Source organism: Peromyscus leucopus, chromosome 8b (genome assembly GCF_004664715.2).
Source record: "Peromyscus leucopus breed LL Stock chromosome 8b, UCI_PerLeu_2.1, whole genome shotgun sequence".
Lineage (NCBI taxonomy): Eukaryota > Metazoa > Chordata > Mammalia > Rodentia > Cricetidae > Peromyscus > Peromyscus leucopus.
The window spans coordinates 37958252-37984510 of record NC_051086.1 but is presented as its reverse complement, the minus strand read 5'-3'; the positions used below and the strand labels follow the sequence as shown (position 1 = coordinate 37984510).

General features: G+C 50.7%; 1 protein-coding gene and 1 non-coding gene across 3 annotated transcripts; both read left to right on the top strand.

Moving 5' to 3' along the window:
- The first annotated feature begins 546 nt into the window (after nt 1-546).
- On the top strand, nt 547-25160 carry Sparc (secreted protein acidic and cysteine rich). Of its 2 annotated transcripts, none has more exons than XM_028880042.2 (10): nt 547-669; nt 9786-9855; nt 12048-12107; nt 12764-12851; nt 14316-14437; nt 17842-17962; nt 20229-20362; nt 20856-21004; nt 23323-23471; nt 24056-25160. In XM_028880042.2, the coding sequence occupies exons 2-10, from the start codon at nt 9799-9801 to the stop codon at nt 24082-24084; spliced, it is 909 nt and encodes a 302-aa protein (XP_028735875.1). In that variant the 5' UTR covers nt 547-669; nt 9786-9798; the 3' UTR covers nt 24085-25160. The 2 variants fall into 2 exon arrangements, with proteins under 2 accessions (XP_028735875.1, XP_028735874.1); XM_028880041.1 differs by having other exon boundaries at nt 549-669; nt 12045-12107.
- LOC114700436 lies at nt 11601-11702 on the top strand. The gene has a single exon (XR_003735680.1). It is a non-coding gene; the product is annotated as a U6 spliceosomal RNA (small nuclear RNA).
- Nucleotides 25161-26259: the final 1099 nt, after the last annotated feature.

The following is a 26259-nucleotide window of genomic DNA, read 5'->3' as shown; positions in this document are numbered from 1 at the left end:
GTGCCACTGGAGTTAGAAGGGACTTTTTAGACCAAGACCTCACTTCCTCATCAAGGATGATGCCACCCTTGTCACCAGTGGCAGCTTGTTTTGTTGGCGCTGAGAAAATCTGGCACTTGGCTTCCTCAGACTCCCCACTCCTCCAATTGCTCTGCCCGTCTCCACATCGACTAAGTCCGCGGGAGGGTTCAGTCAAGTTCACTAGCGAGAAAGCCAGGACACTGGGCTGAGCTGTGCCCCTGTGGCTCTTGGGTAATGCCTTGGACTCTTCAGGGCCTCGGCCTAGCTCTGAACAAGGCCGGGGCTGTTCTAGGTGACTCGTGCGGCTGTTCCAGCTCTGACCCTCATGTCTGTTTAGGCAGCAGCCCCAGAACAGATGAGGCAGGTGGGGCCATGGTGTCTGGGTAGCACAGCCTGCCACAAGGCAAGGGAAGAAGGAAGAAAAGACAGTTAGCTTTGGTTCTGGGGAGGAGGGGGAGGCAGGCCAGGGGAAGGAGGAGACAGAAGAGGAGGAGGGCCTTTGGGTGGAGGCGGAGGGTGAGACAGACCCTGCCCAGAGCTCAAGTGGCTTCCTGCTGCTTGCCTCTAAACCCCTCCACATTCCTGCAGCCCTTCAGACTGCCAGAACTGTTCTGCTGCCTGCCTGCCTGCCTGCCTGCCTGCGCCGAGGTATGCACAACCCCGCCACCCCTGCCCTTCTGTAAGCTGCATCCATCCCTCTGCCCCTTCCTTTTGACTAGCCTGGGGGTGTGGGGAGGTAAGCTGAAGGGAGGCTTCCCTTCAGGGCACAGGCTGGAAGCCTGTTGCTCACTCACAGGGGAACTTGCCATCTCCGTAGCTCTGCTGAGAAAATAGACAGGATTTGCAGGGAGCACTTTCTCTCTGTATGTTCTCGGGTGGCAGAGGCCGTTGGTCCTCTGTCACCCTCGGTGGCAGCTGTCTCCTTTTCTGGGAATCGGATCCTCGTTTGCCCATCACACTGCCAACCCTGAGAGTCTGGCTGGTAGCCTGCTGGGTCTGGCTGGCCCCCTAGTCCAGGAGAACAGACAGCTAGTTCTGGGTCAGAGTGCTGTTGTCCAAATGGGACTTTGAGAAGGATAAACCGATCCGCGGACAGCAAAGGCAAGGCATTCCCTTTACTCAGCTCCTCTGGGAAGGCTCAGGTCCCTGGAGTCTCTGTCCACCCCCACATCACCCGGTGGCGTCAGATACTATTGTCTCTCCCCACCTGGGATTGCCATTGTTCCCATCCTAATTCTGAGAGCTGGTCATCACAGGAACCCACCAACAATTGTTCTTACTGTATCTAGACATCTGAGAAAACCAACAATTGATACAATCCAGACAGAGGGAGCGAGGTGATTGGAGGAGGGACACCGGGCATGGGGGGGTGGCGACTGGGGGATTTGGGCTCCAGGACACCTTTCACACCTCACTGCTGAATCCACCCAAGACTCAGACCAGCCTGTTGGATGCTTGTCTGCTCCGAGCTGTTCTGTGAACTTCCTGTTTGTAACACCCAGGAAAGCTGAGATAAGTCTCGCCTAAAGGGAACAGGCATCAGGCATCTTCCTCAGGGGCAGCTAGCATACCTGAGGGGAGAAAGTGCCTCCACTGGAAATCCCCTAGGTTAAGTATCTTGAACCATTTGCGCCCATGTAGTGAGTGCATGTACGTGGTGGTGGCAAGCTTTAGGCATCTCCCTTGGGTTTAGTCTTCCTGTCCCAAGAAGAGGGTCGGTCCCTGGAGCACCTGAATTCCTGTAAGACTTTCCAAGCCAGATAACTAATTGAAGCCTATAAATTGGACTTTGAATAGCTTCAGGGAGCCTCTGAAAGTTCCTGAAAATTGTGTGCACAGTGTAGTGGTGTGTGTGTGTGTGTGTGTGTGTGTGTGTGTGTGTGTGTAAAAGAGATGATGGGTGTCCACAGTTTTCAGGCTTAAGACCTTCCCAAACAGATATCAGACCTCCAGAATGGTGCAAGGGTGTGATGCCGAGAACAGAAACCAATTTTTATTTGCCAAGGATTAAACCAGAAAGGAGCGGTTAGGGGACGAGAGAGTTAACTCAGCCATCAGCTGCCACATCGACAGGCTGCACTGGGGGGAGGGGGGAGGGAGGGAGGAGGGGGCGGCTCTGAGGAGTCAGTTTTTGAAACTTTCTCCAAGCCCCACCCACCAAGAGGCTCTTCTCCCTGGTGACTCACTCGGAGAGGAATGCGAGTTGCCACGGTAACCTTTTTTTTCCCCTAGGGTCTGCCTACTGACTGGGAGGGGACTCTGGGAACATTCAGGGACCGTCAGGTTCCAGTCCCCCACGCCACCGCCACCACCCCATCCCATCCCCGCCCCGAATACAAGGACGACAGCAAATTCCTAGCCCCGTCTCCATCTCCCACGTCTCAGGGGCCCCAGGACTGCGATAAGCCTCTTGTGCGGCCCATTGCAAGACAGGGGGTTTGGGTCTGTGCTCAGAAGGTGTTGTTTGACCTTGAATTAATCTGTCTTCTTCCTGAACTCTGGTTTCCTCCCTATTTCGGGCAGTAACAGCAGTCCCTAGGAGAGGGTGCTTGATGGAACGGAACGATGCACAATCAACTTTAGCACAGATAGGATTATTCAAAGTCCCTTTTCTTCTGGCAGTTCCAACGTTTAGGGTCCAGAGAACAAGAGTGCTGACAGCTGTATTTAAAAATACATTGTTTCAATTCATTTCAATTTGGGAGTCTTCTCAGTTTCCCAAGAGCGGGCGCCTTCCACTACAGAAAGTCTGGCGATCCGGGCTGGGACCAGGACTCAGTCTGAAGTGCTTGCTGCTGTAAGCCTGAGGATCTGAGTTTTGATCCTCAGCCCCAACATGGGAAGCCAGGCGTGGTGGATGCAGAGAAGAGCAGATTCCTAGAGCTCACTGGCCAGCCTGCCTCGCTGGCTCACTAGCTTCAGGTGAGTGAAAGATCTGTCTCAAAAAATAAAAGAGATGGGCATAGTAGCATAAGCCTTTAATCCCAGCACATAGGAAGTAGAAGAAGTAGAGGAAGTAGAAGAATCTCTGTGAGGAAGGGGCCAGCCTGGTCTATGTAAGTGAGTACCAGGCTAGGCAGGGTTTCATAGAGAGATCTTGTCTCTAAAAACAAACACACTCACACACAAATACAAAGAGCATGAACACACACACAGTGTGTACACACACACACATGCACACAATGCATATACACATCATATACAGGAAAAGAAAGGAAGGAAGGAAGGAAGGAAGGAAGGAAGGAAGGAAGGAAGGAAGGAAGGAAGGAAGGGTATTTTGCTGTTGGTGAAAGCAACCTGTCTAGCCTCGGTTTCCCAATCTGTCATGTGGGGGCAAGTTGAGCTCGATATCCCATGAACCCAGTCCCAGGCACTGATTTCCTTGGAAGGGGCAGCACCCTTCATGTTTAATAGCAGCCTCTTTTCTTGTCTTGGGAGAGGAACAGGAAAGAAGGCTGTGGTGGCACCAGCTCTGGGTGGACCCTCATCCAGCTGTGGGCTCTGCAGCCCAGTGCACAGCTGGGCTTTTCATTTCCAGCTGCAGCTTTCCATGTTGAAAATAAGCTTTAAATAGCAGCGGCTGTGAGGCAAAGAATGCTTGCTGGTCGAGGCCTTTTGGGCTGGCGGATGAGTCTGGGGAGATAAACAGGCAAACACATGGGGCACAGAGTTTAAATAAGTAGATACTGACTTTACCACAAGCATGGCTAAAAATAAGTGTGGAATGCAGCCATACCCTCATGTTCTTCTCCCTGAGCAATACACACACACACACACACACACACACACACACCACACACACACACCCACACACACACACACACACACACACACACACACACCCACACACACCACACACACACACACACACACACCACACACACACACCACACCACACCACACCCCCCACCCACCCACACACACACCACACATACACACACACACACCACACACACACACCACACACACACCACACCACACCACACACACACACACACACACACACACACACACACACACACACACACACAGAGGAGTGCCCCCTTTATTTCCAAGATACAAAAGTTGAAACTCAGAAAGGGAAAGTAACTCACTTTGAGAGTATACAGCAGGTTGGTAGCTGAGTTCAGCCTCCAGATCTTTGGAACCTTACCAGGCTCTGGTCAGTTTGGAGCTGACCTGGCTCTGTAGACCCTAAATCATGCATAACACATGAGAGGGCAATTCCTCTCCCCCGTTGCTGGCTTACAGTGGCCTACCCCAGCCCCAGTGACTTGGTCATTAGGCCCAAGGCAGTTACTTTCCACTGGCCCCTCCTTAGTCTCCAACCTAAACAGACAGAAGGGGAGGCTGGCACAGCTTCCAGCCATCCCTGGGGACCGAGGAGCTACCTTTCCCCTACACGGTAGAGTGTCAATCCCTGCTCCCTCCCAGCCTCACTTTCCACTCCAGGGACAGCTGGGTTGCACAGGGTAGGGCCAGGGCCAGCAAATGATGACTTAACAGAAGCTTTTAGAGAGCAGCCTCTGCCCTAGCCAGGGGTATTGGGCAGCAAATCAGCTCTGCTTTCGCCTGCTGGGCCATAGATATCTAGTGGGGAAGCCATGAGCAGAGATAGTGACTTGATATAAAGTTCTGGGCTAAAGGACCTCTTTGGATCATCTTGAACTAATTGTAACATTAGGATGTCAGACTTCAATAGAAAAAAAACCAATTGCAATAAAAGTATAGATAGTTCTGATTTTTTGGCTCAGAAACCACCTTGCCCTAGGAATTTGAGTGAATTATTTTCTCTCCCTAAGTTGTGAGTTCTTTGTCTAGTAGAGGCTTGGTAAAGAACTATCATGTGGCCCACAATAGCAAGCCACTAGCAGTGGCTGTCAGAATGGTGTTCAAATTTCTGATGCCACTCCAGACTTTTGAGGGGAAAATACTGTATGATTGGTTAGTAATGTCTGCCACATACACAAGAGGAGTATGGGGAGGTTGGTGTGCTGCATATCTGCTGCTTTTGGAATCCCTTAGTCCTTTCCAGATGTTACATCTTGGATATATGATGTTTCTTATCCCCTCCATTTGTGGTCACCCCTGATGCCACAGGGATGACTGTACATTGAGTCCTTTCCTTTTGCCTTTATTTGTTCTGGAGAGAGTTGAAAACTCAGCCCAGGCAGCCAGCAGGACCCAGTCACATGGTCTGGAGGGTGCAGAGGCATCAGGAACTCCTCCAGCCTGGTCTAGACAAAGTGAAACGTGGCACTTTAGGAGACTCTGTGGAATTTCAGCAGGGCTGTGTCCAGCCACAAACTCTGGAGCCGCCTCTAAGCTGCCCAGAACCAATTCTAGGTTTTAGCATCTGTGACACCCCAACCACTTCCCATAGCTTCATCCCTTCCAACAAGAAATAGAAATAAAAACAAAGAATCTGGTGCAAGGGGGGAAAGGGGGCACTCCAAAATCCACTGCGCTAACACAGGAGTTCAGAACAGACAGGGACCTTAGGGGCTTCCTTGTCCAAGGGTATCTGGCTGTTTCTAGGGGAACCTAGAGCTATTTCAAGAGGCTTGGGATGTTGGGGTATGCAATTCCACTCCTATTATACTGAGCTCTCCCTGTGTGCTTGCGTGCGCGCGCTTGTGGAAGCCAGAGTCAGCCTTAGCTGTTGCTCCTCAGCTCCCTGTACTTTGTTTTTGAGTCAGGGTCTTTCACTGGCCTTTATCTTGCTGATTCAGCTGGACTGGCTGGCCAGCAAGCCCCAGATTCCTATGTTTCTGCTTCTCCCCAGTGCTGGAGTTACAGGCATGTGCTGCCACGCCTGGCTTTTACCTGAATACTGGGGGTCTAAATTCAGGTCCTCATGCTAGCCACAGCAAGCACTTTATCAATTGACACCCCCATCTCTGTTTTTGTTTGTTTGTATTTTTAATTTCATGCATAGACATAGTCATATGGTCCAGCAAAGACCTTGGTCTGTTAGGGGTACTGCTCTTCTGGGGCAGGCTTTCTCAACAAGGCCTTCACACTGGCAGCATTTCAAGGTTCAGTAACCCCTGTGGCCTGGCCTGGTAGTGCCCAGCACTCAGGAAACAGAGGCAGGAAAATCACAAATTTGAGGCCAGCTTTGGTTACATAGTGAGACCTTGTCTCAAAAAACAAAAACAGCCCCCTCACCCCAAAACCCCCAAACCAACCAAAGTGGGTGTAGTGATTCAGGCCTATAAATCCCAGTGTTTGGAAGGTAGAGGCAGGAGGATCTGGGATTTGAGACCGTCTTTGGCTACAGATCAACTTCAAGGCCAGCCTAGCTCTCTGAGACCCTTAGGAAGTTTTCTGAGATTGCGTTTCTCCACACACTTTCCATCCAAGGTCGGTTGTCCTAAGAGTCTGTGGTTCTGAGTCACACTGTCTAAACGCCCACAGTTCCAAGGTTATCCCTGGGTTTTGATACTCAGTGGCTTCTCCATGTCCACAGGGAGCTCCCAGGAGCCCCTTTAGGCTTGATGGGAAGTGAGCTGGGGGCTGGCTGTACTTTTCCATCCCAACTCTTCCATCGGGAGAGCTAGACCAGTGACCTCTGCTTCGGGTCCTGCTGGCAGCCCAGGCTGAGTTTTCAGCTCTCTCCAGAACAAATAAAGACAGAAGAAAGGGACTCAATGTACGGAACAGGGGAGGGGGTGCCAGGGTGCCGACCAGGGGTGTCTGTATTTGGCGGTCACCAAGCCAAGGGTAATACACCTCCACTTCCTCCCCTGCCCAGGGCATTTTTCCTACCCACGCCTCAGGCCAGTTTGGCCCAAGTGGGCACCATCTTGATGACCATCCAGGAGCAGGTAGCTGCCAAGGGAAACATCACACAGAGTTGAGAGACCATGCTGATACCTGTCACTCATGTGCTGGGCTGCTAGCAAGGGTATGGATCTTCCTTTCTAGGCCTCATTCTTCTCTTGGGCAGAAAGACCTGCCTCAGGCCGTCCCTGGAAAGTTGGCTTGTGAAGACTCTGAAGGTGTTTGTATGTTCCCCAGTGTGTAGGACCCAGGTTTGAGTGTGGAAGATCATGACTACCTTGTACTGACTACAGGGTCTTAACCCTGTGCTCTGACCTGGCTGGGGTGACTGTTGCACCTCCAGCTGGCTCTGAAGGGTGGTCCCCAGCCTCTTTGGCCAGAGGTATAATATAGAACCTCAGAGATGTGTCTCACGGGCAAGCCGGGAATGTAGCTCTTCATCCAGAGTAGTTAAGGGGCTCCCCTATCTGTTCACCCTGCCATCTTGAGGAAAAGGATTCTGGGATTGGTGGAGCAGCACAAGGCAGAACTAAGATGTGGACAATGACCACATCCCCTGAGAGTTTGTATGTCTGTTTTCTCCCTGCCCTTACCCAGCCTCTGGCCTTAAGGCCATGAAGCACTCCGGGACTTAGTGCCTGAGACAGGGCATTTGAGAGAGTAGGATGGTGGAAGAAGGACCGTCTTGGGGTCCCAAGATCCCCTCCTTCTTCTGCTCAGACGGGGCACCCAGACTCAGGAGTCGTCTCTCTAACCCTCTAACCTGAAACTTACGGCATGCCCGGTCCTAGCCTGGCTCTCTCTCCAGTGACTTCGCTTCTCTGCTGTTGAAGCCTGGCCTGGGGTGGGCTCTAGCTGCCAGCCCCGCTTTGATCTTTCCATTCCAAACAGCCTCAGACAAGTCCCTCATTGATGCTCTCCCTCCTGGTCCGTCGGCCCAAAGCCACACACGGAGGATGTTGAACTCGTGTTTTCCAAACGGAGAAGCGAGAAGGGAAACAAGTGAACAGCTGTGAGAGGGGGAAGAATGTTCCAGAAACTGACTAGGAAAGGAAGCCGGAGCTGTCCTGAAGCACTGACAAGCTTCCAAACCAATTCATTGACTCCTTTATAGCTTTGCTGCCTGCCGACACCATGAAGGAGCGGGGGGAGGCTCTGCCCAGCTTCAGCTAGCACCGGACCGTTGTGGTCCATTTCTCCTCTACCTGTTCTGCTACTCCGGTCCCATCCGAATAGTTCTGTGGTGCTGTAGATGGAGTTCAGGGCCTTGTGCATTCTAGCCAAGCTCTGTACTGCTGTCCTCAGCTCAAAGATGTTTGGAACCTGGACTTTTTTTTTTTTTTTTCCAAATACTATTACCCAAGGGAAGACGGTGGATACTGGAGGAGGGGATATGTCAAGACAGCTTTCCTTGTGTGTGTTTGTTTGGTGTCAGGGACTGAAAGAAAGCTAAACATATACTCCACTCCTCTGCTACACCCCCAACCTTCCATTACTGTAAGCATTTTATTTTTATTTATTTTATTTTATTTTATTTTTTTCTGGTTTTTCAAGTCAGGGTTTCTCTGTGTAGCTTTGTGCCTTTCCTGGAACTCGCTCTGGAGACCAGGCTGGCCTCGAACTCACAGAGATCCGCCTGCCTCTGCCTCCCGAGTGCTGGGATTAAAGGCGTGTGCCACCACTGCCCGGCTTACTGTAAGCATTTTAAAGACTGTGTCCATTATCTCAAAGTTTACCTCCTCTAACCCTCTCTCTTGACAGATAGGGAGCCAAGGTTTAGAGAGAACAAGGAATTTAACCCACACATGGAGACAATATTGAGGTAGAGTGAGAACCCTGGGCATCGAATCCAAGTTTAATAGTTTTGTCCATGCTGCCAAGCCATCTCCCAGCACCAAGTTTTGTTGGTTGAGAATGTCTTAGAAAAAGCTAGGATTGGTGGGGCTGATAGGGAACTCTTGGGTAACCAGATCAGGAAGGCATCGCCGTTGCTCCTTTGAAAGCTCTTGAGAGGCAGAGGGAGCAAGTTTGCTTGGTGAGTCTATAGAAAGACAGGATAGACCACAAGCTTGAGAGAGGCAGATTTAGGAAGAACTTTCTAGATCATTTGGTAGCAGAAGCCAGTCTGGTCAGCACAAGGAGTCAGATGTCCCCACCTCAGGTCCCTAAGTCATCAACAGAGGTCTCTGCTCCAAGGTCCCTTCCAAGGCTTGAGTGTAAGAGTTCAAAGTTCAACATCCGGAAAGCTGGGTCAGAGCAGTGACCAGGGGGACTTTCTAGATCTTAGCTCGACACAGGGATACTGCTGGGCCATGTCCCTGGAGGATCCCTCTGGGTAGAGTGGAGAAAATGTTTCCACCACCCCAGAGCCCTGGGCTTTGCTTTCAAGTGTATCTCATTGTCTCTGATTCCTGTTGACCTCTCCCATTGCAGAGGAGGGAGCTGGGAGGAAGAAGGGGAGGAGGAGGGAGGGGGGAGGGGAAGGGAGGGGATAGGAGGGAGGAGTGGAGGAGGGAGAGCTTGAATAGGGGAAAAAAGCCTTAGAACAAAGAGGGATCAAAGAGCCCAAACTTGACTTTTTAGCCCATCGTCTTTTCCAACCAATTAAAAAACCGCAATCAATGTACTTAGAATGGAGACTTCATCTCATGACCATAAATAGAAAACTCCCGTACCTTTATCCTCAATAGAAGGAAACTGGTATTGGGAAGAGCCACGAAGCAAACAAACCACTTCCCTTCACTGCAGCTGCATAGTTTCCCTTGGAGGCTCCAGGCCATGTCTGCTTTTTGCATTAAGAAGTAGGACAATGGGTGTCAGAGGTGCAAAGGGCATCTTAGCGGTAAATGAGGCTTCCTCTTCACTGCCAAGAGGTTAATACTCGGCTTGGTTAACAGTCCCACCTGAAGTCACCTTTCACATCTCAGGAACTCAGAAGGAAGTGTCTCTTGCTGACCCATATTCTCTTCTCCCCACAGGGTTCCCAGCACCATGAGGGCCTGGATCTTCTTTCTCCTTTGCCTGGCCGGGAGGGCCTTGGCAGCCCCTGTAAGTACCCAAAGATGCTGCCTGAGTTCTAACTCACCCCACTTTCCCCAGCTTCTGAACCTTCTCTAGGTGCTGGAGGAGACAGCAGGGCTGGGATGTGGCTCAGTTGGTAGGGTGCTTGCTTAGCATTCATGCACAAGGCCCTGGGTTCAGTCCCCAGCATTTCGTAAACCCAGACTTATGGAACACACCTATAATTCTAGCGTTTGGGAGGTAGAGGTAGGAGGATCCAGAATTCAAGGTCATCTTCAGCTACATAGTAAGCTTGAGGGTAGCCTGGGTTACATGAGATCCTGTCTTTAAAGAAAAAAAAAATAGGGGCTAGAGAGATGATACAGTGGTTAAGAACACTTGTAGAGGACCCAAGTTCAATTCCCAGCACCCATAGGTAGCTTACAACCAGGGGCCCTGTTGTCCTCTTCTGACATCTTGTGGGTACTAGGCATGCATATGGAATACAGACATACATGCAAGCAACACACTCATACACATAAAATAAAATAAAGAAATCTAAAAATTAAAGAAAAAATATGTAAGTCTTTTTCTTAAGTCAGCATGGTTAGGAGAAACAATGGGAAGAAACTATTGGGAAAAGGTTCCAAAACAGAGAGCTCTCTGTACCCCACAGGTCAGAGCTTACACAGCAGTTCAGGCTTCCATTAGCTGGAACTGGCCTCTTCTCTGAGGGTGTCAAAGCAGGGATGAAGGCCTGTTGGTGGGAAGGAAGCTGGGAAAGGACGTAGGTCCTGGGAAAGGAACAGGTTGGCTTCTGAGTCTATGAAGCCATTTGATTATAAGTAACAGACTCCAGGTGAGTTGCGGAGGTGACGGGGGTGGGGGGGTGGGGGCGTGAGGTCTGGGTGTAGAGGAGATGCAGACAGAGATTATGACATCGGAGGCTGTAGGAGGCCTGGGATGGGGCAGCCCCAATCAGATCTTGAGGCTGGAACTGGGCAGGCTTTCAGGGAGAGGGAGAGGTTGCCATCAGAATGAACCAGAAATGGCCATTACTCCATCTTCAGGGAATGTGTGGATGTAACACAAGATGAAACAAAAAAAAGAAGAAAGACATTTAAAGAGAGCCCATCTGGCCAAATGAGGTCCTAGCCCCCTACCCCTTCCAGAGTCTCTCTATATACAGTTTGCCTTCAACTCCCAATCCTAGGTTCTGTGTGCTGCCACCATGCCTGGTTAGGAACAGCTTCTTTCAATGGCATTCCCTGCCTCCTCACTAGCGGGTGGATGGCAGCTTCTGGCCAAGCTCATCAGGCAGGCAGAAGACTTGGTGCAGTGGCCTATAATTTTGGAAGCAGTCACGGCCAATCAGGGGCCTCCAAGTTTTGTGTCATCCCCCTCCCCTGGCCACACCCCGCCCGGCTCCTCCTGGAGTCTGAAATGTCAGGAGGGCAATTTTCTAATAACAGTAAAATGAGTCACACACGAGGGCAGGAAGGTTTGACATCTGTTAGAAGTCACAGAGGGTGTTCACTCTGTCTGGGTCTCTGTTTCCCCATCTGCAAGTTCTTCTGTGTTTTTTGTTTTCAGGCTGTATTGAGACTTGACCAGCAGAAATGCTCCTGTCAGTAAAATAATAGATGGGCTAGATGGTTTGGTGGAAAGTATAAAAAAGCCAAGTGTGGTAGCTCAAGCTCATGGTCCCAGCTCTTGGAAGGCTGAAACATAAGTGGCCAGTTCAAGGCCAGCCTGTGCTCTGTAGCAAGAGCCTGTCCAAATGAAATGAAGGCTTGCTTCAGCAGCAGATTGACTAAAATTGGAAGGATACAGAGAAGATTAGCCCAGCCCCAGTGCAAGGGGACACACGAATACATGAAGAATCCCACACTTTACAAAAAGAAATAAAGAGCGGGCTAGTGAAATGACCCAGCAGCCAAGTCTGACAAACTGAGTTCAATCCCCAGGACCCCATGGTGGAAAGAGAGAATCAACTCCCACAAGTTGCCTCACTGTGGCATGGGTGCTTACTCCATCCCACACACATATAACTCACACATACAAATAAAAGAAATGTAATAACGAATTTTTTAAAGGAAGGAAGGAGAATGGAGTTGCACTGTGTGGTCCAGCCTGAGACCTCAGTGCCCCCAGGCTGTGTTCCTAACCAGTGACGCTTCAGAGAGGAAGCTGGCCTTGGCCTTGACCAACTCTCGGAACCCTGTCTTCTTTTCCAGCAGCAGCAGACTGAAGCGGCTGAGGAAATAGTGGCAGAAGAAACCGTGGTTGAGGAGACTGGGGTATGGATGTGGTGTCGTGGTGGTGACTGCCCCTGCCCCGCCCCACTCCCCACCCCCACCCCGGCCCCCTTCTGCCTGCTCCCTTCCTTGGGTCATCCAGACAAGTGTAGTGGGTCTCCTCACTGGAATGGGACACACATCCTTTCCCTGTGTGCACACAGGACACAGATATTAACCTGAATATCCGCAGACACTCCTGACTGTTCCCCAAAGCTTCAGTGGAGCTCTGGGGTTGGGAGGATTCAGAAATGTTTGCGTTTCATATTTCTTCTCTTATTACCCGCAGTTTCCCCTGGTCTGAGACAAAGGGACCCACACAGTTGGGCCTGGCAGGCGTAGAGGGCTTGGTATGCTTTTTGTCCTAACATCTGGGAGGCCTCTGATTTATCTTTATGGAATTTCAGGGCTCTAGACATATTTAGTCTAGAATAATAAATTGAACAAACTAATAATAAATATAGACTTTCCCCTAAATTCTCCACCCTAGTATTTGCACTGTGATCTGGGTCCAGCTCACTTTTTTCCTGTGTGTCCCTCACACCCTCTTTGGGTTTCTGAAGCTCTTCATGTAGGTCCCTCTTCCTTCTCTGCAGCTCTCTTCCAGGTCTGGGGGGTGGGTAGGGACCCCTGGCCTCATACTTTCTTTTCCATGGCAGGTGCCCGTGGGTGCCAATCCAGTCCAGGTGGAAATGGGCGAGTTTGAGGATGGTGCTGAGGAAACTGTCGAGGAGGTGGTGGCTGAGAGTAAGTCTCTTCTGTCACTTGGCACATTTGGATTGCCTTGCCTGTGTGGAGGCCCAAGGACAGCTCACAGGAAGTTTCTGACCAAGGAGATGCATTGTGGGGCCCTGGGAGCTGTGGAAGGCCAGCTGGGAATCCTCAGGACAGGAGAGTCCGGGATAGAGTTATTTATAGCCAGGCCCGTCCAAGCTGTGAAGGGCAGAGGAAACTCCACACTGGGTGTCACATTCCCACAGAATTCATGGTCACATCTGGTCACCAAGATTCCCCCGGGGCCTCAGCCTGGGCTCAAGCTCCTCCTAGGAGCCCATCTGAAAAAGCTGACTGGCTCATTCAATTTCCACTTGGCCCAAGGAAGCAGGGCCTATAGGAAAGGAACCGGATGTAAAGTCTGATGGCTCAAGTACAGAGGGAGTGTCTCAGGGCCCCAGGCTTCAGTCTATAGGCTGAGGCATCTGTGTCCAGGGGATCAAGGGCATGGACTTTGGAAGTAGAGATTCAAACGAGATTTGAATCCTTTGAACCAGGGCTTCTTTTTTTTTTTTTTTTTTTTTTTTTTTTTTTTTTTTTTTTTTTTTTTTTTTGGTTTTTCGAGACAGGGTTTCTCTGTGTAGCTTTGCGCCTCTCCTGGAACTTACTTGGTAGCCCAGGCTGGCCTCGAACTCACAGAGATCCACCTGGCTCTGCCGCCCGAGTGCTGGGATTAAAGGCGTGCGCCACCACTGCCCGGCTTGAACCAGGGCTTCTATGTCTTAACAAAGCAGTGGTGCAGATGGAAGCCCCAAGGAAATGGCTCAGTGGGTAAGATCACTTGCTGCACAAGCGTGAAGACCCAAGTTCAAATCCCCAGCACCCACTTCAGCTTTCTCAAGGGGACAGTTAAGGGTATCTGGAGAGAGCTGGGCAGGCTTGCTGAAGCAGGGGCTGGGCATGGGGTCTTGAGTCATATCCTTTTCCTCTTCCATGCCCAGCCATTGTTTCCTGTCATAGCTGGGCCCATTGTCTACTGTGGTTCTGGGTTCTTCCTTTTCCTTTGCGGACACCTGATTCTATTTTGTTGGACCTCACAGCCCATTGAATCCATGACAACAGCTCAATCTTCCAAGTCATTCTAGAGAGTGCTTTGAATCAAGAAATGCTGTCCTGTGGTTGCTCAGCGGAGAGCTGAGAATCTAGATGTTGTTTCAGTCATTGGGGGATCCATAGGCACCCTAGGTTTCTGAGTCCCAGACTGAGGTTCTAGCCCTCTGAAAAGGGGCCTAGTCCTGACCTTGAACTGAATCTCTAATCTGTAGACTGGGCCAACTGCTCCCCTGAACTCTGTGACTGAGCACAGGGGATTGGGAGATACTTAAAACTCTGGTGCTGGGAGTCAGTACAGCCCAAAGCGGTCAGCCCCAAACTCCCGTCTGTGTAGTGTGGGGAATGTGCCACCCTGGTGAGCTGACACTATGCTCTATCTCCCAGACCCCTGCCAGAACCACCACTGCAAACACGGCAAGGTGTGCGAGCTGGATGAGAGCAACACCCCCATGTGTGTGTGCCAGGACCCCACCAGCTGCCCTGCTCCCATTGGCGAGTTTGAGAAGGTAAGAGTGGGGACCTGGGCCACTCGAAGCACAGTGTGCTAAGGAATCTGTGGGCATGGCGGACCTAGCAGGGCAGCTCTGTTCTTGGAAGTCCTCCCTCTAGGACCAGTCACAACAGGAAAGTGGGGCTGAGTCATAGTTGAGGGCCTGCTTGGCCCCACCCTTCTGGCTGCTGCTGAGAATTCAAAAGAATTTACTTGTACCACCAAGCTCCAGGCTCTGTGTTGAACGTGATCACTAAGTGCTATGTAATCCTAGATGGAATGCACTCTTTTTTTTTCTTTTTTTTTTTTCTTTTTCAAGACAGCGTTTCTCTACATAACATTGCTGTCCTGAAACTCACTCTGTATGCCAGGCAGGCCTCGAACTCACAGAGATTCACGTGCCTCTGCCTCCCCAGTGCTGGGATTAGAGGCGTGCACCACCACCACCTGGCATGGAATGCACTCTTGCTCATAATTTTATTATTTTTAGTTTTACATTTTATTATGTGGGTATGAGTGTATGTATCATACACAGGGAGGTCAGAGGACTTGCTGGGGTCTGTTCTCTCCTTCCACCATGTGGGGTGCAGGATTCCAACTCATCAGGCTTGGTGACAGGCATCTTTCCTTGTTAAGCCATCTCACTGGCCCTGTCATGTGTTCTCTGTAAGTCAGCAAAGCATTGTGCCCAGAGATGGGAGTCTAGGGTCTGCTTGAAGGTTGACTGCCAACCTCATCTCCATCACTTGATGGCCGTGAGATCTCAGCTAAGGTACTGAGTAACACTAAGTACCCTCACAACTGAAAAGGGAGAGAGAATCCTGAACTCCTAGAGCTGCTGTGCGTTTGTTAAAGGATGCCAAGTATGTGACAAGGACCCAGCATTGTTATTTCTCAAACCTATCCATTCTATCTCCAATATGCGCGCACCTACCATGTATCCATCCACCCATCCATCCACACACCCACCATGTATCCACCCACCCACCCATCCACACATCCATCATGTATATATGCACCAATCCAGCCATGCACCCATCCTTATGCATTCATCTACCCACACCACCACAAATCCACTCATGAATCCATCCACCCACTCAGACACCCATCAGCTCACCCACCCATCCAGCCACCCATCTGTCTTTCTACCTATCCACTCATCCATCTACTCATTCATTCATCTATCCACCCACCCACCCACTTAACCACCCATTCACTCACTCTACTCATCCATTCAACACTCACCATCCATTCATTCATCTATCTACCTATACATCTATATAGTCATCCATCTATCCATCCATCTATCTATCTACATACTCATCTATGCAGCCATTCAAGCAAATATCTTTTGAACACTTACTTATGTCAACCATTGTGGTTGGTAGTGACCATCTGTCTCAGGGCAGAAAACCTGGTACCAATATTCTTCCAGCAACTTCCAATCTAGGTGCTCATTCTTAAATATCTCTCCAAGACAAACCTTGCCTCTGGGCTTCAAATATTAGCTTCACTTTTAACTCCCACCCCCACCCCCCAATCCCACTGCTCTCTGGTGCTGTAGTCTCCCCCTACAGCAACTGACTCCACACCTGCAGATCAGGTTCTTCCCCTATCCAAGGCTGCTCCTGTTTGTGCCCCTGCTTAACCCTCAGCCTCTCTGGTTCCTTTATGACCAGAGGTTTTCCGGCAGGACTCAATGAGTCAGTTGGCCCAGCTGAGGTTCACCCCAGTCCATATTCTGAAGAGCCATCTGGACCACATGGGAAGCAGAGAGAGGCTGCAGCCTTCAGGGAGTCTTCACAGAGGGAGGGTTACACAGAGGTCTCTCTTACCCAGCTCCATACATGGGGCAGTGATGCTCCTGACTAGAGGAGCCCCTGGAGTCAGCTCTCTCCTTTCCACCATGTGGTACCTTTACCTGCTGAATTGTCTCACTGGCCCTTCAGTTTTCTTTGGGCAAACCCTGGTGGTACAGGGAGGCTGGAGTAAGAGGACAGTTGAAAGTTCAAGGCTTCCCTCTGATACAGTGTGTTAAAGCTGGCTTGGCCAATGCAGTGAGACAGTGCCTTAAATTAAAACAATGAAGGGATAAGGCTTTAAATCAGTGATAGAGCACCTACCTATCATGCACAAGCTATTCCGCTCTGGCACTGCAAAAATGTTTGCACCAGGGACTGGTCCCATAGCTGCCTTCTTCTGAGTGGGGACCAGTTCCAGACTCCCACTGGGAGCATGGGTGCTCCGCCTAAAGCATCCTCTGCAAGTAGCCCATGTTCAGTGAACATCCTTGTCAACTAGGGCCCTGCCATCAGCCAAGCTCCAGGCCCCAGGCCATGGCCACCGTTATGCTGTCTTCCTTCCTTCTTTGTTTGTGTGTGTGTGTGTGTGTGTGTGTGTGTGCCCATGTGTGTTTGTGCTAGGAGTCAGTTCTCTTCTTCTACCCTGTGGCTCCCAGGATCAAACTCAGTTCATTAAACTTGGTGGCAAGAAGTTTTTGTTTTGTTTTGCTTAGTTTTCTGTTTTTTGTTTCTGTTGTTTTGTTTTGTTTAGAGACAGGTTTTCTCTGTGTAGCCCTGGCTGTCCTGGATCTCACTCTGTAGACTAGGCCGGCCTTGAACTCACAGAGATCCGCCTGCCTCTGCCTGAGTGCTGGGATTAAAGGTGTGCACCACCATGGTTCCTGGCTTGCTGTGTACTTTTTTCCGTGTGTGTGTGTGTGTGTGTGTGTGTGTGTGTGTGTGTGTGTGTGTGTGTGTCTTTTCCACAGCCCTACCTTTCAGTGTCCTCGAAGTACCTTTCTTATCTTGGCCATGACTCGGATGTGCTTCTGCTCCAGAATCACCCATCACTCTCACATGGTGGAACAGTGGGGTCTAGAGTCATTAGTCATTGCTAGAGTCTTAGTCATTGTTCTGTTGCTGTGAAGAGACACATGACCACAGCAACTCTCATAAAGGAAAACATTTAACTGGGGGCTGGCTTACAGTTTCAGAGGGTTAGTCCATTATCATGGTGGACTAACCATCATGGTGGAAAGCATGGTGGCATGAAGGCAGACATGGTGCTGGAGAAGGAGCTGAGAGTTCTACATCTTGATCCATAGACAGAAGGAAGAGACTGCTACACAGGGTGTGGCTTGAGCATCTGAGAACTCAAAGCCCCTCTACCCCAAGGACCACTTCCTCCAACAAGGCCATCACTAATAGTGCCACTCCCTATGGGCGTAGGTGGGCCATTTTCTTCCAGACCACCACTGTGGGCTTCTGTTCCCCAATCTCTAGTTCACCGTGTGTGTGAGCACTTGGCTGTTATGATTCATCATTTGGGTCCCGTGTCCCCGTCTCTGAAAAGGGCAAGGACAGGGATCCCAGGTCGGGCTTTGGGGTGAAGACCAGGTGCCCTGTGCTTGGCCAACAGGTGTGCAGCAATGACAACAAGACCTTCGACTCCTCCTGCCACTTCTTCGCTACCAAGTGCACCCTGGAGGGCACCAAGAAGGGTCACAAGCTGCACCTGGACTACATCGGGCCATGCAAATGTGAGTGTCCTCACACCTTCTAGCTTCCTTCTCAGGGAGCTAGCTCTATGTCCTCACTGACACTGGCTCTGTGATACGGGTAAATTTCATCCACTCTCTGAGCTTCAGTGTACCCATTCATAAGGGGAATTCAGGCCATCTTCTCCTAGGAGGAACCTTAGCTGTCGTATGAGCTCATTTTAGAAAAGATTGAGGATGCTTTCTTCCTTTCTTTCTCCCTTTCTTTTTCTTTCTTTTTTTCTTTCTTCCTTCCTTTCTTCCTTCCTTCCTTTCTTTCTTTCTTCCTTTCCTTCTTCCTCTTTCTTTCTTTCTTCCTTCCTTCCTTCCTTCCTTCTCTCTCTCTCTCTCTCTCTCTCTCTCTCTCTCTCTCTCTCTCTCTCTCTCTCTTTCTTCAAGACAGGGTTTCTCTGTGTAGCCCTGGCTGTCCTGGAACTTGCTCTGTAGGCCAGGCTGCCCTCGAACTCACAGACAGAGAGATCTGCCTGCCTCTGCTTTTCAGAGTGCTGAGATTAAAGGCATGCACCACTAGCACCAAGCAAGGATGTTCTTTCCTAAGGCTAACTCAAATCCTTCCTGCATCAACACAGTAAAACGAAAACAATGTTTGACCTGGGCCGAAGAATATTTTAAAGATCTTTCAATTTGAATGCTTTTCAAATAGCAGCATGCCTGGGCCTGGAGAGATGACTCAGAGGATAAAATGCTTGCTGTATGAGCATAAGAACTGAGTTCCACCCCCAGAACCTATGTAAAAGGCTAGATGTGGTAGCACACACTTGTACTCCCAGTACTGGGGAGGTGGAGCCTGGAGGATCCCTGGGCCTCACAGGCCAGTCCTCTTAGCCTAATCAGTGAGCAGCAGGCTAATGAGAAAGCTTGTCTTAAAAAATAAGTAGGATGTCCCCTGAGGTGTGATATCTGAGACTGACCTCAGGCCTCTACACATGGACACATGTACACATGACTGTGAGCACTCATCTATACCAAAATAAATAAATAAGTGCATTTAAAAATAGGGGCATACCTCTCCTTTTCTTCTGCTCTTCTGTATTGGCACAGATCCTTTGCTCCTTATTTCGTCATACTCCTCATCCTCCTTTTCTAGAAGCCAAGGGATTTTGAAGAGAGATGTCAGGAGCTCTGACTGGCCTGTTGTTAGTGATCCGAGCAACAAATTCTGCTGACTCTGGGGTTTCCCAAGCCATACTCATTGCCTGTGAGACATCCTAAGCTGTGTATCTATAGCATGTTCTACATAGGGAGCATCCTTCCGGATGGGCTGGGACTATAACTACGTGATAGTATGATTGCCTGCTGTGCACAAGATCCCATCCCCAGCTCTGCAAGCCAAACTGAACCAAACTAAAACAAAGGAAGTCCCTCCCCTGCCTGAGGCTTTCAGCTGTAGGAAGTGAGGTCAGGAAACAAATGTCCAATAGTTAGCCCTGAGCTCTTAATGACTGGGCTGGGGTATGAAAGGGAAGGCATAGATTAGAGAGCCTGAGGGAAGACAGGGTAGAGGACGTTGGTGGGGAGGCCTGAGCTGTGAGGCAAAGCATGCTCTAAGGAGCCCTGAGCAAGTGGCTGTGGCTGCCTCTGAGGTCACCCACCTCCCCAGGCCAGCTCCATGTGGGGCTTTCCACTCCCAGAGGGCAGTGGTCCTAGCCTCAAAGGGGAACATTCTTTGGATTCAAAGCAGTGGAAGAGCACACACCAGCTCTCCCAGGTATCCATCCTAACTGGATGCAGGCTCATGCTCTGATAATCTGGCTGCAAGCAAGAGCCTTCTCTTGCCCACTGCTAAGTCCAGCGACAGGAGAGCTTGAATGAATTCTCCAGGTGTGACATTCTGGGGTTATGATCTCTAAAGAGGTTCTGGGAGTTGTGCATTCTTGAACCTTCTCCCCACGGCCGTTATGCTGGACCTATGAATAGAGGTTGCTTCAAATACCTTCCAGGGTTCAGCCTCCCGTTGCTGAGATCACAGGCTACCCATCACCTAGGAAGATGCAGGAGCATCTGGGGTGGCGGTGTGCCCCATTGGGTTAGGTGCAAGCTGGGAAGCAGCCAGACCCTTGAGCTTCGCCATGCAGCCTTCTTTACTTACCGAGTTGTGAAGGGTCTGGCTCAGAGGGGCAGAGGCACCATGGCCCGGGCTGCCCAGTGAAGTGCCTGTGAGGAGTGGGACAAGAAGGAGAGAGTGGCCAGGGAGTGTGTCTGCCCTCTGGCAGGTCCAGGTTGACTAATCTTGTCGTCTGTGCCCTAGTCATCCCTCCCTGCCTGGATTCCGAGCTGACCGAGTTCCCTCTGCGCATGCGTGACTGGCTCAAGAACGTCCTGGTCACCTTGTACGAGAGAGATGAGGGCAACAACCTGCTCACTGAGAAGCAGAAGCTGCGGGTAAGTGGTCTCCTCCCAGCGTGGACCAGTGTGCCTGCTATTGACTTCCCTGGACCTTGCTGATGGAGACTAAGGGCCAATTCCTAGAACCAGGCCCCGAGGTGACTCAGGCCTCACTTTGCAGGGTGCCTTCACCCTGGATTCCAGGACACAAACTTTCAGCTGCCTTTCTGAGAAGATCTGTAGCGGACAGACCCAAAGTGTAACCCTATTTATTCCTTCCGCATCTGAGTCAACAGGCCTTCTCCTTCAGCGGGCATATTTAGCCCCATGGCAGAGACTAAATGTTGACTTCTCAACCTCTTCTTTAGCCTCCTCAGGCAGTGGTGGCTTGAGGCAGGTGGTACTATGGCCTCCCCATCTATGGACAAGCTGCTGGCTCTCGCCAGCGTCTCTCTCTTCCTCTCACTGTGGGCTCTGGCCTGGGCTGGCCTCTTGTCACCCATGGAAGGGGGCCTGGACCCTTGGTCACCTGATGATTCCACACTTACAGGTGAAGAAGATCCATGAGAATGAGAAGCGTCTGGAGGCTGGAGATCACCCTGTGGAGCTGCTGGCCCGAGACTTCGAGAAGAATTACAACATGTACATCTTCCCCGTCCACTGGCAGTTTGGCCAGCTGGACCAGCACCCCAGTGATGGGTAAGAGTCAGGGTCCTCAGGACCATAGGTTCAGCTCTGGCCTGGGCTGAGGCTGGGAGGGGTACTGGGTGAGTCTACCAGGCTCCTGGGCAATCTTTGCTGCTCCTCAGCCCAAGACTCCACGGTCTGTTTAGGGTTAGAGCAGATGGAACAAGCAGCCTGAGGAGAGATGATGGGTTGGGAGGAAGAACGCCCCGAGGCCCTCTAACAGCAGAAGCAGGAATCAGCAGTACAAAGAATGGTCCCTACCCCTTGAAGGCAGAAGCAGGGGACCCTTGTGTGCAGAGAGAGAGCATCCAGGAACAGACTCCTGTGTGACCCAGGGCCAAGGCACAGCAGCTGTGCTCACGCCTCGTTCATGCTCGCTCATTTGTGGTCCTTCAGCAGAAGAGGGCAGAAGTCCCAACGGCCCTGTCCCAGATCCAGCCTGAGGTTTAGCTCCAGAAGTTCCCCTAATTTCAGTCAATGGCTTCCACAGCACAAATTCCTGACTTGGGTGCTCTTGTACATGACCTGGGCACTAAGGAGACTGCAGGAGTTTGAAGAGCAGTACCTGAGCTGACACTGCAAAACTGCCCCCCCTCCCCACTCTCCCTCCCCATCCCTCCCCACCCCCACCGCCCCACCCGCTGTCACTGCTGGTCTCCTTATGCAACAATTTGAGAGTAAGAGGCCCTGTTTAGCTCCCAAAGAGGCAACTCATTCGATCCTTCCTGGAGCCATTTCTGCCCTTTGCTTTGAATGTCAGCAAACAGATGGTCACTCAGGCGACAGGCAGGGCCACCCTGCTGGCAAGTCTGGGAGAGAGATACCAGGCCAGGAAGGCTCCTCTCTGAAATGCTCGTTGCTCGCTCTGTGTCCGGCTGTGCGCCAGGACACTTGCCCACCCTGCTGGTCAGCCCTCTCCACCCCACCCCCATTGCCTGGCTCTCCTAGGCTCTGGGAAGCTCTTAGCTGTTCCTCTCCCAAGCTCTTGCTGTGGCTGGGATCCAGTTGAGTGACACGCGGGGGGGGGGGGGAGTAAGAAGGGGAGAGTCCTAGGGGACATCCAGATCCCATGAGCCAAGTGGCCTAGAGAAAGTTCTAGATGGATTGCTGGAGCTGGATGGCTGGGGAAATGCTCCAGTCTCCTCTTGGTCAGAGTTGCTGGGGGTCTTGCAGCCGCCTGAACCTGTTTTCTCACAGGACAGTGAAGGAGGGTCCTGGCCAGTTCAGATTCTGTGTGGTGCCTCTTGTAAACAGGAGGCTGTGAGGAACACTGGAGTCATGGTGTCCCCTGAAGCCCCTTGTGGGTAATAGCGTCCTAGGGACAATTAATTGGGATGCTGAAGAAAGAAAAGGAAAAGAAGAAAAGGTCATGCTCTGGAGTCCAGCAGGAAGGACAGTGGGAGGGACCCCAGAGGGCAATCCTGAAGCCATTCATTACATGATACACAGAGGATGCAAGAAGGTCATGTGCCCCTCCCATCCCGCTGCCCAGCCAGCCCTGGCTCAGCCCCTCCCAGGAGTCAGAACCATCACCAGTTTTGTTGTGCTTTTTTTTTCTCAAGACAGGGTTTCTCTGTGTAGCTTTGCGCCTTTCCTGGAACTCACTCTATAGCCCAGGCTGGCCTCGAACTCACAGAGATCCATCTGCCTCTGCCTCCCAAGTGCTGGGATTAAAGGCATGCGCCACCACTGCCTGGCGTTCACTTATTTCTTATTTTTGGCATTGGGAATGGAACCCAGGGCCTGGAACATGCTGGGCAAGCCTCTCATTAGGGAATTCTAGGAAGGTGCTCGACCCCTGAGCCACCTCACTAGAATCCTTCCTAGAGGATTCTAGTCAAATACTCTACCACTGGGCCATGTCCCCCAATCCTAGACTGGTGGATTCTCAGTGGGGGATTCTAGGCAGGGGCTCCACTGCTGAGCTATAACTCAGCCCTGTTACGGGACTGATGGGTCTCTTTCTAGACCCTTTTCTGGGCACCTGCGTCTATATATCGATGTATGAACACTGAAAAATCTATAGTGTGATCTCACTAGATTTTGACTTACTATAACTCGGGAGCTGAATATATTGTTTCTATGTCCCCACCACTCAGCCAAGTGACCCTTACAAGGAAGCCATTGAGACTCAGAACTGGAACAGCCTTTTCCTTCCCCTGTCAGATGGAGTAGGAAACTGAGGCTCAGAGTCAGGCAGTATAGCACTATAGGTCCAGGGCAGAGCTGCGGGTAAAGCCAGGATCCCAGCCCTGGACTCCGACCACTGGCTTCCCATATTGGTTGTGGGTTCTCCCATGCTCATACCCTTCCCCCCTTTTCCCTGCCAGGTACCTGTCCCACACTGAGCTGGCCCCACTGCGTGCTCCCCTGATCCCCATGGAACACTGCACCACACGTTTCTTCGAGACCTGTGACTTGGACAGTGACAAGTACATTGCCCTGGACGAGTGGGCCGGCTGCTTCGGCATCAAGGAGCGTAAGTGTTGGGGCTCAGGGTGAAGAAGTGCCCCCGAGGGATGGGATGTTGTCACATCCCTTCTGGTGGCTCTGTCTGGCGTTTGTTTGTCTGTCCTGTCTCCTTTGCCTGTTTAACTCAGCTCTGCTCTCTTTGTCTCTGCGCCCTGGACGTCTCTTTCCTGGACGTCACATGTTAGTCCTCACTCCATGTAAGTGCTATTTTGGGAACTGGCTTGGGGAGAGGAAACAGGAAGTTTAACTTGGCAGCCAGTTCAAGAGACAGAAACAAGCTAGGGTCAGGGAGATCAAGGTCCCACTCACCCTCTTCTCAGTGACCTTGACTGGTCACTGGTCCTGGGATGGGAGGGAATCTAACAGACCCTAGGATGGACACCCGGCCTCTCTGTTTTATTAGCGCATAGTGATTATACACAGTGATGGCTTTCATTATGGCGTTTTCATACATCTACATAGTATATTTTGATCATCTTCACGGCTCACTACCCTCGCCTGCTCCCACTCTTACTGTCCCCTTCTCAACCAGCCCCTTCTGCTTTCCTGTGGCCGAGCCTCATTTTAACTCCACCTCTTCTTCCTTTGCAGAGGACATCAACAAGGACCTGGTGATCTAAGTTCACACCACCCTCTGCAGTCCTGGATTCTCTCTCCCTCTGATGTCCCCCTCTTCCATTCCCCCCCTTGTTTAAAATGTTTGGATGGTTGGCTGTTCTGCCTGGGGATAAGGTGCTAACATAGATTTAACTGAATATATTAACGGTGCTAAAAGAAAAAAAAAAAGAATACTATAACCTAAGCCATGACATTTCCCCACATAACTTGACTCTGGGGTGTGACGCATCCACAGGCCCCTCCTCCCCTGCATCCGCCCAGTGTCTCACGGGCTGTGTTGGAAATGGAGTCGCACAAGTTTGCCTTCCACAAGCATGAGGTGTTCAGCTTTCATTTCTATTCTCCACTTGACTCTAACACTCACCCACTCAGACTCTGTGCTTATTTCATTTTGGGGTGGGGGCTACATGGGGAGTCTTCCCCTGATGGTTTGGAGGTAGGCAAAGGGAAGTTACAGACACAGGATACAAGGATGTTCCGAGACCTGAGGATCCACCAATCAGAACCCAGATAGTCATGGTAGCCTAGGTCAATGACTGAGAGAATATTCCAGAGCTGTGATGTGCATGTGCAGACTCTCAGCAGCCCAAGACCTCACTATCTCCTCCACTCTTCAGGCAGTTTCTTTCCATGTTTGGCTGTTGGTTCAAATTTTGGCAAGCCATGGGGCTATGGGTGGACCAGAACATCTCACAGGATTCTGCCGGTTATGGGCGTTCAGGCCTTTTCCTGGGGGCTCCAGGCACTGGGAGGCTGTTTCAGGAAAGTGAGACTCGAGAGGAAGACAAAGAGGGTTTAACGTCGAGAAAGTGAAGCTGGCGAATTGGTTTGATTTTCACATCTAGATGACTGTCATGAAGTTTCTAGAATGCCCTCCACCCCTACCCCACTACTAACCATCTACTAATCAAGAGAAACTTCCAAGTCAGTGGAATGGTCGGATCTCACAGGCGAAGAATTTGTTCACCTCCAAGCATTTCATGAAAAAGCTGCTTCTCATTAATCATGCCAACTCTCACAATGACGTGAAGAGCTTGACGAATCTTTCAAAATAAAAAGTAACGACTTAGAAACTGCCGTTCTGGGTGACGGTGTGTGTGTGTGTGTGTCTTAGTCTCAGGCGCTTTATTTGCCCGACCCACAGACACATGGGCGTATTTGTGCATACCTGCATAGATGCAAACACACTGTTCTGTTTTTATACACATTCATACACAGGGAAGCTATGGCTCCAGTGCTCCTGTGAGCACTAATTTAGCAAATGAAGAATTCAGTTCTTGGGCTGGGATGTAGCTCAGATGGCGGAGTGTTTGCTCAGCATGCACAAAACCCTGGGTTTGACTGATCCCCGGTGCTGCATAACCTGGGTGTGGTGGTGAACGCCTGTAATACCAGCACTGAGGAGATGGAGGCAGGATAGTCAAAAGTTCAAAGTCATCCTCAGCTACATAGTGAACTGGAGGCCAGCTGGCCTACGTGAGATTTTGCACGGGGTGGATTAGTTCCTTAATTATTCCAGTCACATTTCAAGTGCCTGAGAACCCTATGTGGTAGCTTTGTTCACCCCATGGAAGAGGATACATTTTCTTCACAAAAAGTTCTAGGTAGCTGAGTGTAGTGGCACACATCTTTAATCCCAGTGCTTGGGAGGCAGACACAGGCAGATCTCTGTGAGTTTGAGGCCAGTCTGGTCTATATAGTTATAGGCCAACCAAAACTGTATAATGAGACCCTGTTTAAAAAAAAAAAAAAAAAAAAAAAAAAAAATCTAGGTCCCCAAAGCCACAGAACACTTTATGAAGCTTGTGTCCATCAGACATGCTAGTGTGATGTTTCAGGCCCCTTTCCCCAAAATCCCCTTGGAGAGGTATGGAAACTGAATTTTCCCTCTGGCAAGGTGGAGAGTGAGAACTTGACCCCATGGATGACTGATGCAGTCTTGCCCCTTGGCCAGTCTGGGCCAGATCATCTGTGGACCACACAGCATTGACTCCCAAAGCCCAGCTCTCAACTAACCTGAGTTCTGGGGCTTGGGTGACTTGGCCACTCCTGAGGCAGTGGACACAGGGAGGGGCTGGAACTTAGCATGCCTTCCATTCCTGTAAGTGAGTATCTGCTGTATTGAATCTTCAGAATTTCAAAAATAACAAACAAACAAACAACAAAAAACCCCCAAC

Coding starts and splice junctions, on each gene's coding strand:
- Sparc (XM_028880041.1), top strand. CDS start 9,799: ATGAGGGCCTGGATCTTCTTTCTCCTTTGCCTGGCCGGGAGGGCCTTG. Junction 14,438..17,841: donor CCATTGGCGAGTTTGAGAAG/GTAAGAGTGGGG, acceptor CTTGGCCAACAG/GTGTGCAGCAATGACAACAA. Junction 21,005..23,322: donor GACCAGCACCCCAGTGATGG/GTAAGAGTCAGG, acceptor TTTCCCTGCCAG/GTACCTGTCCCACACTGAGC.